Below are 13,453 nucleotides of genomic sequence, written 5' to 3'. Positions count from 1 at the left end.
CCTGGTGGATGTGTGGTGTTTCACCCCACAGACACCTTTGGCTGGCTGGGTGTGTGGTGTTTCACCCACAGACACTTTTGGCTGTGGGTGTGTGGTGTTTCACCCCACAGACACTTTGGGCTGGTTGGGTGTGTGGTGTTTCACCCCACAGACACTTTGGGCTGGCTGGGTGTGTGGTGTTTCACCCCACAGACACTTTTGGCTGTGGGTGTGTGGTGTTTCACCCCACAGACACTTTGGCTGGCTGAGTGTGTGGTGTTTCACCCCACAGACACTTTGGGCTGGTTGGGTGTGTGGTGTTTCACCCCACAGACACTTTGGGCTGGCGGGGTGTGTGGTGTTTCACCCCACAGACACTTTGGGCTGTGGGTGTGTGGTGTTTCACCCCACAGACACTTTGGGCTGGCTGGGTGTGTGGTGTTTCACCCCACAGACACTTTTGGTTGTGGGTGTGTGGTGTTTCACCCACAGACACTTTGGCCTGGTGGGTGTGTGGTGTTTCACCCCACAGACACTTTTGGCTGGATGGGTGCTGCAGCTGGGCATGTGGAGAGAGCGCCAGGCCTGAGGGAGCTATGGGGGTGCTGGGATGGAGCTTCCCCCCATAACAGGGGCTGCTCCTCAGGTTTCCCTCTGCCAGAGAAGCTTTAAGGCGATGGTGAAGGAAAGGAGTCGGTTCTGATGGAGGGTTTGGATTCAGAGCTTTATTCAGGCCCACAGGCCTCTGAATGCAGTACCAACTCCAACAGAACTCCCTGGGCCCGTGGTTGCTGCTCCTTTAACCCGGGAGAGAGGGGCAGGGAGCCACCAAGCAGGGACAGGAGGGGAGGGACAAAGGGACAAAGGACACCTGGATGGCCCAATGTCCCCCAGGGGTAGAGGGCATCCTTTGGATCTGCCAATCACACCTGGAATGCCAGGACTGACAGTCAGTGCTGGGAGGGGAAAGGAGAGGTAACTAACACACCTGGGAGGGAATTGTCAGGGAGGGACCCTGGTTCTGGGGTAAACCTTGCAATCACACCGCAACAAGCAGGCAGGGTGGAACCCCTTTTCCAGTCAGTTTGAGCAGACAAATGTGTGTTGTCCCCCTCTCCACGAAGCCCCTCTTTGCTGTTTGCCCATGCTGGGTGTGCAGATCAGTGCACAATGCAGCCCCAGGCGAGCTGGGTGAAATTTGTCAGCCATCAGGATTAGAGGGGAGGCACAGCCCGGCGGTGCAGGGCTCCTGAGCAATCCCAGAGCCGTGTTTGGAGAGGACAGAGCTCTCTCTGCACAGATACCTATCTCTGGGGCCCGTGGAGGGTTGGAGGAGCCGCTCTGCCATGGCTCTGCCTTGCTGGCACATGCTGCACATACCTCCTCTGGGGCAAATTCCTCGCGCAGGCTTCTCAGAGACAGTAAGAAAACCCTCTAGGGCTGTTTCTGTGTGTTTTTCAAAAAATTATTTTTTTAATATCCATCCTGCTTTTGCTTATCTTGGTCCAGCCCCTCCAGTGATAACAGAGGCTCAGCCCTGGCCGTGGCATCCCGGGGAGGAAAGGCTCAGCTCTCTGACACAGTGTTGGCTCAGAGTGGATTCTAATCTCCTTTTTTCTAGAAGAAAAGGCTGTAGGTGCCAAGCCAAAAGGGCAAAGTGATTTGCCCCCGTGAGGTATCATGTTTCTGCTCTGATTTATGGCGAGGGGAGAGGCTTCTGAGTCATCCGTTCCAGGAACTGCTTTATTTTGGTAACGGAGATAATTCTGCTGGTTTTTAATCAATGTGGTGTCAGTCAGCAAATGTGTGGGATGGGAACCACAGCTGGCAGGGCTGCGGCTGACCAGGGACTGGGACTGGGAATGATCAGGGATTGGGAATGACCAGGGACAGGGACTGAGGCTGGGAATGACCAGGGACTGGGCCTGGGACTGACCAGGGACAGGGACGAGGTCTGACAGGGGACAGGAACTGACCAGGGACAGGGATGGTTGCTGACCGGGGACATGGACTGACCAGGCACTGGGGCTGGGGTCAGGGACTCTGACTGACCAGAGACAGGGGCTGGGACTGACCAGGGACTGGAGCTAGGGGATTACCAGGGACAAGGACTGACCAGGGACAGGGATTGGGGCTGACCACGGACAGGGACTGACCCGGGACTGGGGCTGGGGTTGACCTGGGACTGGGGCTGGGGCTGGGACTGACCAGGGAGAGAGAACGGGGCTGCCAAGGGACTGGGGCTGACCAGGGGCTGGGGCTGACCAGGAGCTGGGGCTGACCAAGGACAGGAACTGGGATTGACCAGGGACAGGGAGTGGGGCTGACCAGGGACAAGGGACAGGGACTGATGAGGGACTGGGACTGACCCTGGGCTGGGACTGACCAGGGACAGGGACAGGGGCTGACCGGGGATTGGAACTGAACAGAGACAGGGACTGGGACTGACCAGGGACAGGGAATGATCAGGGACAGGGACTGACCAGGGCCTGGGGCTGACCAGGGACTGGGGCTGGGGCTGACCAGGGATTTGGGCTGTCGCTGACCAGGAACTGGAGCTGACCAGGGGCAGGGACTGGAGCTGACCAAGCACAGGGACTAGAGCTGACCAGGGATTGGGGCTGGGGCTGCCCAGGAACTGGGGCTGCTCAGGGATTGGGGCTGGGGCTGGAGCTGATCAGGGGCAGGGACTGGGGCTGACTAGGGACAGGGATGATCAAGGACTGGGGCTGGGGATGACCAGGGACTGGAACTGACCAGAGACAGGAACTGGGGCTGACCAGAGACTGGGACAGGGGATGACCAGAGACTGGAGCTGGGGCTGGGACTTACCACGGGCTGGGACTGACCAGGACAAGGGTGTGGGTCTGACAAGGGACTGAGACTGGGACTGACTCAGAGCTGACACTGACCAGGGACTGGGGCTGGGCATGATGAGAGATTGGGGCTGGGGCTGACCAGGGAGAGGGACAGGACCTGCCAAGGGACTAAGGCTGACCAGGGGCAGGGTCTGTGTGTGACCAGGGTCTGTGTGTGAGCCATGGGGGCCGCAGGCTGCTGGGCCATGCAGTTGTGTGTGTGGCACAGTGAGTGCCCCATGGCCAGGGGCAGTGGGGCCGGCAGTGGGGCGGCCTTGCTGGCCCCGGGCAGGCCTGGCTGTGTTTGTTCAGGCCCTGTCTGTCCGTGTGTGTGGCTGTGTGTCTGTCTGTGTGTCCGTGTGTCTGTCTGCAGGCAGGGCAGCCTCAGTGCTGTGTCCCACGGGGACAGGGCCTGTCCCTGTGCTGGCCCTGCTCGGCCTGGCACGGCTCAGTGGCCAGGCTGGCCCCTGCTCGGGACACAGCAATGGCTTTCCCACACTGCCCCAGGCCCCTGCGAGTGTCAGCAAGTTCTCCTTTGTTTTCTGTTCTTTCTCTGAGCTAACGAGCGTTCTCTGATTTTCCTTTCTCCTTTTATTTTTTTTTCCTCTCAGTGTATTTTGGCCTGCCCACAATTGCCCTGGCTGTTCAGGAGGGGGAGAATTCCTGTTTCCCTGAGTCAGGTTTGGGCAGCAGAGCTGGCTTTGCAGGGCTGGGTGATGCTTGTTCAGTGCATGGTTTCCCATGTGTGTTCACTGCTGGTCACGCCAGGATTTGGGGTCGTTTTGTGCTGTTTCCCTTGGGTTTGGGAGTATCCCTTTTCCCCCAAAATGAGGATTTTGCCCTCCTGTGACAGTGCTGCTTGATGCCCTCTGGCTTTTGGCTGGCAGCTCGTTCTGCTGATGAGTTTCTGCGTGGCTCCTGGCAGCAAAGGCATTTTGATAAGTGGTGTTTTCAGGGGAGCAGGAGCACCATCCCTCTGGGCAGCCTGGGGAGCTGTTTGCAGGGCACAGCTGGCTCTGACACAGCCCCAGAGCCTCCCAAAGGCACCCAGAGCCCATCCAAAGCCCCCCAAAGGCACCCAGAGCCCCCCCCAAAGGCACCCAGGGCCCACCCAAAGGCACCCAGAGCCCTGTGAGGGCACCCAGAGCCCCCCAAAGACACCCAGGGCCCACCCAGAGCCTTGTGAGGGCACCCAGAGCCCTGTGAGGGCACCCAGAGCCCCCCCCTAAAGGCACCCAGAACCCCCCAAGCCCTGTGGGGGCTCCCCAGGCCCTCAGAGGATGGAGGCAGCACAAATCCCAACACAAATCCCAGCAGCACCGTCAGGGCAAATGCTGCCCTGGCACACAGGGGAGAGACAGGAAGGATGGAAGAATGAAGGAAAAGTTCTAAATTCTTCCCCCATCACTGTATTATATGGTGCTAAGGGTGCCCATCATAAAATCTCTGCCTCTGTGGCAGCTGCTGGAGCTGAAAAAGTGAAAAAGCGAGTGAGGGGTGAATTGAACCTGTGAAATGCACTCTGTGCTCATTGTGGGGAGCAGCTCCACATCTCTGCATTATTCTCAAATGCAGAGTGCTTTGGTGTTTAAATTGGGTGGTTTAACTCTCCCCCTGGTCCTTTCCTGGTCCCTGTCGTGTCCCCTCGTGCCCGGTGGCTGCAGGACAGGTGCTGGCACCACGGGGCTCTGTTCCCTCAGCTGTGGTTTGGTGATGGCCATCACAGACATTTATATAATAATTTATATATTTATTAATCAGGGGATCCACGCCCGGCACCGTTGGTGTGAGCCTCCTGGGGGCACCCAGAACGTCCCTCTCTTCCAGCTGGGACTGACAGCAGCTGGGACAGGGGCTCGGAGTGAAGCTAGCACTCCCTCAGAGCCCTGGAGGTGGGGTGCCTGCGTTCTGCTGTCCCTGTGTGGCACAGAGAGCAGGGTTGGTTTGTGCGAGCAAACTGGGTTTGTTCCCTGCTGTCCCTGTGTTCTTCTGTCCCTCTGTGCAGCACAGGGAGCAGGGTGGGTTTGTGTCAGCAGGGTGAGTTTGATCCCTGGAGCTGGTGTCGCTTTCTCTACTGTCCCCTTGGAGCTGGTGGTCCCTGTGTTCTGCTGTCCCTGTGGAGCAGAGAGAGCAGGCTGGGTTGCTGTGAACAGGTCAGATTTGATCCCTGATGTCCCTCTGTGGAGCAGGCTGGGTGTCAGCAGGTCAGGTTTGTTCCCTGGAGCTGCTGTCCCTGTGTTCTGCTGTCCCTCTGTGGGGCACGGAGAGCAGGCTGGGTGTCACCAGGCTGGGGTTGTGTCACCAGGCTGGGGTTATGTCACCAGGCTGGGTTTGCTCCCTGCACACCCCTCTGGTGCTCCCACACCCTGTCAGTGCTGTCTCCCTGCCCGCCGTGCTGCAGGAGCTGCTGTCCCTGTATTCTGCTGTCCCTCTGTGGGGCACAGAGAGCAGGCTGGGTGTCAGCAGGGTGGGTTTGTGAGCAGGCTGGGTTTGTGTCACCAGGCTGGGGTTGTGTCACCAGGCTGGGTTTGCTCCCTGCACACCCCTCTGGTGCTCCCACACCCTGTCAGTGCTGTCTCCCTGCCCGCCGTGCTGCAGGAGCTGCTGGCCCTGCCCTGCTGCAGCTCCCCGGAGGCTCCCGCTGGATTTGGCTCCCTGGGTGGACACCAGAGCTGGGCTGAGCAGCCTGACAGCTCCTGGGCTCTGCTCTGCAGCCCCACAGGGTCTGAGCCCCTTCCCTGTGCTCTCTGCAGCCCCACAGCAGCTGAGCACCCTCCCTGTGCCGCACTGGGCACTGCTGGGAGCGGCAGCAGCGCTCATTAGGAAATTAACACTTGTTCATTAGAGCAGCCGGGGCCAGCACAGCAGAGATGGGGCTGCTGGTGGCATTTCCCTGGGGCTGCTGGGGACACTCAGGAGCCAGGTGTGCTCAGGAGAATGGGGAAGGCAGGGAAGCCACCTCTGGCCTTCCCCGGGCACTGCTCAGCCTGGTCTGAGGGGTTTGCTGCTGTCTCGGGTGGGAGGAGGCAGAGATAACAACTGATGCTGGCAGAGGTCACTGAGTCCCAGGATTGGGTGGGAAGGGACTTTAGGGTCATCTTATCCCACCCCTGCCATGTGCAGGGACAGCTCCCACTGTTCCAGGCTGCTCCCAGCCCCATCCAGCCTGGCCTGGGACACTGCCAGGGATCCAGGGGCAGCCACAGCTGCTCTGGGCACCCTGGGCCAGGGCCTGCCCACCCTCCCAGCCAGCAATTCCTCATTCCCAATGGGCCAAAATCTGTCCCTGCCCTCTGGCCCTGGGAGCCATTGCCTGGGTGCTGTCCCTGCCTGCCTTGTCCCCAGGGGCTGTGCAGCTCTCCTGGAGCTCCTGCAGGCCCTGGCAGGGGCTCTCAGGTGTCCCTGGAGCTTCTCTGGTGCAGCTGAGCAGCCCCAGCTGTGCCAGGCAGGCTCCAGAGCAGAGGGGCTCCAGCCCTGGCAGCAGCTCCGTGGCCTCCTCTGCACTGGCTGCAGCAGCTCCAGCTCCTTGTGCTGATATTTGGGGCCAGGGCTGAGGCAGCTCTGCAGGTGGGCTCTCACCTGAGCCCAGGGGCACAGGGGCAGGATCCCTTCCCTTTTCCTGCCTCTCTCCCATCCCATGGGATCTCGTGGGATCCTGGCTTAGCTTGGGGATGAGGCACAGCCCGGAGCACCACAAAGGCCCTCGCTCTTCTTGTGAGGAAAAACAGAGCTCTTTCTTCTCTTTTTTCCCCCTCATATGTTGCGTTTTTGCTTCCAGCGCTTCAAGAGCTCTACTAATTATTAATAATTAGGCTGACGAGGCAGAACTTGGTTTCTTTCCACTGCGTCTGCAGCGAGCCAAGGAGCTCGGCGTGGGAGCTCACCCTGGGTCCTGCCCAGCCCCACCGGGGCTCAGCACCCCGGGGTTCTGCTGGCAGAACCACAGCAGGGTTGGCTGGGAAGGGTCCCTGGGACCACCCAGCCCCACTTCCCATGAGACTGAGTGACAGAGAGCTGAGCAGGAGGGTTTGGTGGGAAAGGTCCCCGGGACCCTTCAGTCCCACCACCATGAGCCTGGAGTAGCAGAAAGCTGAGCAGGCTTTTGGGGCTGGGTCTGGGTTTTGGGGCTGGGCTGGGTTTTGCGGCTTGGGCTGAGTTTTGATGCTGGGGCTGGGGCTGTGGGCTGGATGCTGGGGCCACCATGAGGTGCCAGGATGGGTCTCACAGCCACCACAACACCAGCCCTATTTCACACAGTTCCCCTTGCCAGCAGGCGATTTTGGTTACTTTTATTTGGTTTTGGTTACTTTTATTTGTTTTTTTGTCATCAGGCTCTCTCCCAGAGCGCTCTGCAGAGACGCGGGTCTGCAGTGCAGGTGGTTGCCCACAGAGGAAAAGCCCCAGTGCTGCTGCAGCCCCTGGTTGCTCAGCGGATCCCAGGTTGCCCTTGAGCCTTGCTGTGGTCCTCAGAGCCCCCAGAGCAGCTCTGGTGGCTTCAGCAGCACCCTCTCCCTTTCCATGGTGGCACCTTCTCCCTTTCTGTGGCCTTGCAGCTGGGGCACCTTCCTGCTCCTTCCTTGCAGAGCCCCAGGATTTATCCACGTCCCTGTTCCCTTCCTTCCCCGTCTCCCCACCCGGTTCTGCCCCCTGGTTTGCCCCTCTGGTGCCTGCCCCGCTCCCTGACAGCGCCAGCAGCTCTCCCTACTGGGTCCTTGCGTGCCAAAGCCAGCATTGGATAATTGCTGGGTTGCACAGAGGCTGTAATTATTTCTGTTTCCCGACTGGAGGAGCAGGCAGCGCTTGCCAAGCGGCTCGGTAGCTGCTGGCAGATGCTCTGGGAGGGTATCCCTGCCCTGCCCACATCCTCCCTCTGGTGTGCCTTCGCTTCAGCTGCGAGCTGGCTCCCTCCCCTCATCCCCTCAGCGCTGCTGCCCTGCAGCGCCGCCGTTCTCATCCACCCTCAGCAAAGGGCGATTGCTCAGCCTTCAATCTTTTCCCTGCTATTTCTTTATTCTGTCTTTTCCCTGCTATTTTGTTGTTCCTGTTGACTTCTGCCAGGGAGCATGAGGGTCCCAGCAGCACCGCCTTGGGAGCACAGGGCACAGGACCAGGCTGTGAACCCTCTGCCAGGTCAATGGAGCAGCTCTGGTGATCAGGGGCTCTATCAGAGACATCGTTCTGGCATGAAGAACACAACGGGAGCAGATCCACAGTTGTTTTATTTTACTTTATTTAATTTTAATTATTATTTTGTACTATTATTTAATTTTAATTATTATTTTATTTTTATTTATTTTGTTTTAATTTTTTATTTTACTATTTCATTTTCATTATTATCTTATTTTATTTTATTTTAATTTACATTATTTATTTTATTTTATTTTAATTTAATTATTATTTTATATTATTATTTCATTTTAATGATTATTTTTTTATTTCTATTTTGGTTTTGGTTTTGTTTTAATTTTTACTTTATTGTATTTTACTTTATTTTATTTTGATTTATTATTTCATTTTAATTATCTTATTTTAATTTGTTTTGTTTTAATTATTACTTTATTTATTTTATTTCATTTTATTTTATAATTTAATTGTAATTATTATCTTATTTTATTTTTTTGTTTAATTTATTTTTTTATTTTTTATTTTAATTTACTTTATACATTTTTAAAATTTATTTCATTTAAATTATTATTTTAAGCTATTTTTCATTTTTATTTTATTTTATTTTATTTTATTTTATTTTATTTTATTTTATTTTATTTTATTTTTTATTTTATTTTATTTTATTTTATTTTATTTTATTTTAATTTCAGTGTTCCTCCTCTGTGCAGTGCTGGGTCCAGCGGATAACCTGGGGCCTCCCTGTGCAAGGTCGGCCCCTGTGCAGCCGGGTGGTCCCACAGGTCCCCCTGGCCTGAAAGGACCCTCAGGGGGTGGCACAAGGGTGAAAATGGGGTGCATCAAGGGGTCAGGGGTGTTGGGAGCAGGATGGGGGCCAGGCTCGGGCAGGAGAGGTGTCCTTGCTCCTCTAGACTCACCAACAGCCTCAGGGAGACAGAGTGCACTGAGAACCCTGTGCTGATCACCTGGGAGGATCAGCCCGGCTGTTCCCTCCTGCTTCAGACACTTTGTTCAGTTCTGCTCCCAAATGAGGTGAAAACCACAGTGGGAAACTGAAGTCCTTTGAGGTCCCTGAGCTGTCATTCCCCAGCTGGAGCAGCTGTGAGAAATGGTCCCTTGGCCTTGGCCACCTCTGCATGGCCACCTGCCGCCAGACAAGGACACTGTCAGGAAGATGCCCAGCACTGGGCTGCTCTGGTTGGGGCACACCCTGGGCCCAGCAGTGTTGGTGTTTGCCCACAGAGGCGAGGCTCTGCCCCTCCGAGCTGCCAGCGGCTCCTTCCTGAGCCTCTGCAGCTCTGAGAGACTCCTCTGGGGCTGCTCAGGGAGCTGTGGGCACAGCCCAAGGGCAGAGAGATTTGGGAGCTGGGATCTGGGATCTGGGATCTGGGACTGGGCTCCAGAGCCCAAAGGCAGAGAGATCTGGGATCTGGGCCTGGGCTCCAGAGAGCTCTGGGATCTGGGATCTGGGATCTGGGATCTGGGCCTGGGCTCCAGAGAGCTCTGGGATCTGGGCTCCAGAGAGCTCTGGGATCTGGGCCTGGGCTCCAGAGAGCTCTGGGATCTGGGCCTGGACTCCAGAGGGCTCTGGGATCTGGAATCTGAGCTCCAGAGAGATCTGGGATCTGGGATCTGGGCCTGGGCTCCAGAGAGCTCTGGGATCTGGGCCTGGGCTCCAGATGGCTCTGGGATCTGGAATCTGAGCTCCAGAGAGATCTGGGATCTGGGTCTGGGCTCCAGGGAGCTCTGGGATCTGGGCCTGGGCTCCAGAGGGCTCTGGGATCTGGAATCTGAGCTCCAGAGAGATCTGGGATCTGGCCTGGGCTCCAGAGGGCTCTGGGAGCTGGAATCTGAGCTCCAGAGAGATCTGGGATCTGGGATCTTGGATCTGGGCCTGGGCTCCAGAGAGCTCTGGAATCTGGGCTTCAGAGAGCTCTGGGATCTGGGATCTGGGCTTCAGAGAGCTCTGGAATCTGGGCTCCAGAGATGGCTCACCCTGCTGCCGCTGCTCACCCAGCTGCTCTTGGGTCCACACGCACCAGTTACAGGTTCTTAATGCCTTAGTGGGGGAGAAAACAAACTTTATGTCCTTCATATGTAAATATGTGTATATCTACCTGTTCAGCTGTAATTTCAGAGAGCCCAGGATGGCATCCCCAGGGCTGCTGCCACCATTTGCTGTGGGACCTGAGTTCAGGGGGTGTCACATCCTCACGGACACTTCTGAAGGCTTTCTGCAAAAAATCTCCTTGTTTGCCTGAGCAGATCTGGTTGTTACATGCTGGAAAGGGTATAACTCTGGTTGCTATACCCTGGAAAGCTCCGTGGCTCTCTCAGCTGCAGGGAGTGTTTGCACCCTCGTTTCTGTGCTGGTTTTGCTGTGTGCTTTACCTGGGCAGTCGCTGACATGACACATTGTGCATGCAGCCACTGCAAATTGCTCTGTAATGTTTTCAAGAAAATCTTTTAAAAGAAAAAAATAAGGGCAGCAAAGGGGAAAGGAAGAGTTGCAGCTCTTTGCATCTTACAAATGGGAAAGGGAAGATTAAGCAGCTGAAAAATGCTGGTGGTGCTGCATGCCTTGGGAGGGGATAACTGATGATCCTCTCAAAGGTCACGGTTTTGTTCATGGTCAGCCTTCAGCGAGCTGTTATGTGGGCAAGGCACGGGCAGCACCGGCATCAAATGGATCCTCTCCTCTCCTCTCCTCTCCTCTCCTCTCCTCTCCTCTCCTCTCCTCTCCTCTCCTCTCCTCTCCTCTCCTCTCCTCTCCTCTCCTCTCCTCTCCTCTCCTCTCCTCTCCTCTCCTCTCCTCTCCTCTCCTCTCCTCTCCTCTCCTCTCCTCTCCTCTCCTCTCCTCTCCTCTCCTCTCCTCTCCTCTCCCTGTCCTGGTGCTGGGACAGCAGGGGACAGGGGACACGGGGCAGTGCCACCAGCCCTACCCTTCAGCATTGTCTCGGGGTGCCACGGAAGGGAAGCGAGGCAGGGGCTGAAAAATGTAGCAGTGATAATTATTTAATCTCAAGGAAAAAAGCCCTTCTGCTTTGATACACATCTCTGGGCTACGCTTTTCTACACTCCTTGGAAAGTCCATGGATTTCTCACCCCATTTAAAACATTTTATTTCTCTCTGTGTGTGTCCTCAGATTCACTTCCTCCCTGTGTTGTGCTGAAGGACCAGACTCAGAGCGAGCCCTCTTAGAGTCTGTTGATTTCTCACCCAGTTTAAAACATTTTATGTCACCTGTGTGCTGGGGTCGGGGCAGGAACAGGCGAGAGGCAGGATTATAGCAAAGGCAAAGAAGGTTTTAATCAAAAGAACCGTGTGGTTTTTATCGAGTGGTACAATAGATTCTATTCTTTTGGCTAACTAACAGAAACATCTTTCTCGCACACTGTCCATGAGAGGAACAGAAAAATAAAGTAGAAAAACACCACCTGCAAATTGTTTATAGTCAACAGGTTATCACATCTTTCTCACAAGCCACTGTGAGAAACACTTGCTGTTTTTCTCTCTCTGTCCCATGGAATCCACAATTTTATTTCTCCATCTGTGTGTGTCCTCAGGTTTATCTCCACTCTGTGTTGTGTTGAAGCACCAGTCTCAGAGCCAGCCCCTTTGGAAAGTCTGTTGATTTCTCACCCAGTTAAAAACATTTTATCTCTCTCTCTGTGCATCTTCAGGTTTATTTCCACCCTGTGTTGTGCTGAAGCGCTGGGCTCAGAGGGAGCCCCCTTGGAAAGTCCATTGATTTCTCACCCCGTTTAAAACATTTTATTTCTCTCTCTGTGCATCTTCAGGTTTATTTCCACCCTGTGTTGTGCTGAAGCGCTGGGCTCAGAGGGAGCCCCCTTGGGAAGTCTGTTGATTTCTGACCCCCTTGGAAAGTCCATTGACTTCTCACCCCGTTTAAAACATTTCATTTCTCCGTCTGTTTGTGCCCTCAGGTTTATTTCCTCGTTGTGTCATTTTGAAGCTCAGAGCAAGCCCTCTTGGAAAGTCCGTTGATTTCTCACCCCCTTGGAAAATCCATTGATTTCTCAACCCGTTTAAAACATTTTATTCTCTCTCTCTCTCTCTGTTCTCAGGTTTATTTCCACCCTGCGTCGTGCTGAAGCACCGGGCTCAGAGCGAGCCCCCTCCCCAGTCTCCAGTGGGTAACCATGAGGCGCCTGGTCTCCCACGGCCGTGTTTCCAACCCGGAGCCCCTGGGGCATTCCCGGCTTTTCCAGTGACAGGAGCAGAGGAGCGGGAGGAGCGCGATGGCCGAGAAGTGCGACTGCCTGGCCAGCATGTACGGCTACGACCTGGGCTGCCGCTTCGTCAACTTCCGCCCGCTGGGCTTCGGGGCCAACGGGCTGGTGCTGTCGGCGCTGGACAGCCGCAGCTGCCGCAAGGTGGCCGTCAAGAAGCTGACGCTGGGCGACGCGCGCAGCGTGAAGCACGCCTTCCGCGAGATCAAGATCATCCGCCGCCTCGAGCACGACAACATCGTCAAGGTCTACGAGGTGCTGGGCCCCAAGGGCGCCCGCCTGCGCGGCGACTTCTTCAAGTTCAACGTGGTGTACATCGTGCAGGAGTACATGGAGACGGACCTGGCGCGGCTGCTGGAGCAGGGCAAGCTGGCCGAGGAGCACGCCAAGCTCTTCATGTACCAGCTGCTGCGCGGGCTCAAGTACATCCACTCGGCCAACGTGCTGCACCGCGACCTCAAGCCGGCCAACATCTTCATCAGCACCGAGGATCTGGTGCTGAAGATTGGCGACTTCGGCCTGGCCAGGATCGTGGATCAGCACTACTCGCACAAGGTGGGCAGCGCAGGGCTGGCCGGTACAGGAGGGCAGCACTTGTGGGGTGATGTGGCTGGGCTGTGATGGATCCTCCAGGGGAACTGGTCCTAGAGGCTCTTTGGGCAGCTGTGAGGCCTGCTGGGTGGTCACTGCTGGTGGCCACTCTGCCTCAAAGCCATGAGGCGTGTCCAGGGAGTCACAGTTTGGGTGGGAAGGGACTTTTAAAACTCATCCAGTCCAACCCCCAGCAATGAGCAGGGACACCTTCCACCGGAAGGGGTTGCTCAGAGCCCTGTCCAGCCTGGCATTCTGTGTTTTCTGGACACAGACCATGCACTGAGCTCCGCCATAGTCCCTGGGGCTCTGCAAAAAGGACACAGGAAGGGTTTGAGTGCCCTCAGCTGCCTCGCATTGCTTCATACTGTGTGTATCAAACACACGTTCAGGTATTGTGCTCTGTCTCAGCAGTGGACTGTGGGGAGGCGTGTGTTTGCTTGCTTTACCAAGTGACTAAGCTCTGTGTTTCTTGCTCTGCTGCTGCTAAAAAGCACAAGGTGCTGGGAGCACGTGGAGAGGGGCCCTGGAATGTCCACTCCCACTCTGCTGGGCTCTGTCCTTGCTTCGGTGCCAACCAGCTTCTCAAAAACCCAATTTCGTTTGGATTACATTCATTTAACATAGAGGGAGAGGAGTGGGTCTTT

At 55.7% G+C, this 13,453-nt stretch overlaps 1 protein-coding gene across 4 annotated transcripts in view; it reads left to right on the top strand.

Annotated features, from left to right (window-relative positions):
- The window catches only part of MAPK4 (mitogen-activated protein kinase 4), a 71,112-nt gene that overhangs the window by 23,066 nt on the left and 34,593 nt on the right, over positions 1-13,453 (top strand). For all 4 annotated transcript variants that reach the window (XR_012578020.1, XM_074532443.1, XM_074532441.1 and 1 more), the window contains exon 2: positions 12,051-12,770. Coding sequence is in view for 3 of the 4 variants with exons in the window: in XM_074532443.1 (XP_074388544.1) it covers positions 12,225-12,770 (546 nt within the window). In the remaining variant the exon portion in view is untranslated. The remainder of the gene's footprint in view (positions 1-12,050; positions 12,771-13,453) is intronic.

Source organism: Zonotrichia albicollis, chromosome Z, assembly GCF_047830755.1.
Source record: "Zonotrichia albicollis isolate bZonAlb1 chromosome Z, bZonAlb1.hap1, whole genome shotgun sequence".
In the NCBI taxonomy this organism is placed as follows: domain Eukaryota; kingdom Metazoa; phylum Chordata; class Aves; order Passeriformes; family Passerellidae; genus Zonotrichia; species Zonotrichia albicollis.
This window is presented reverse-complemented; position numbering and strand designations above follow the sequence as displayed.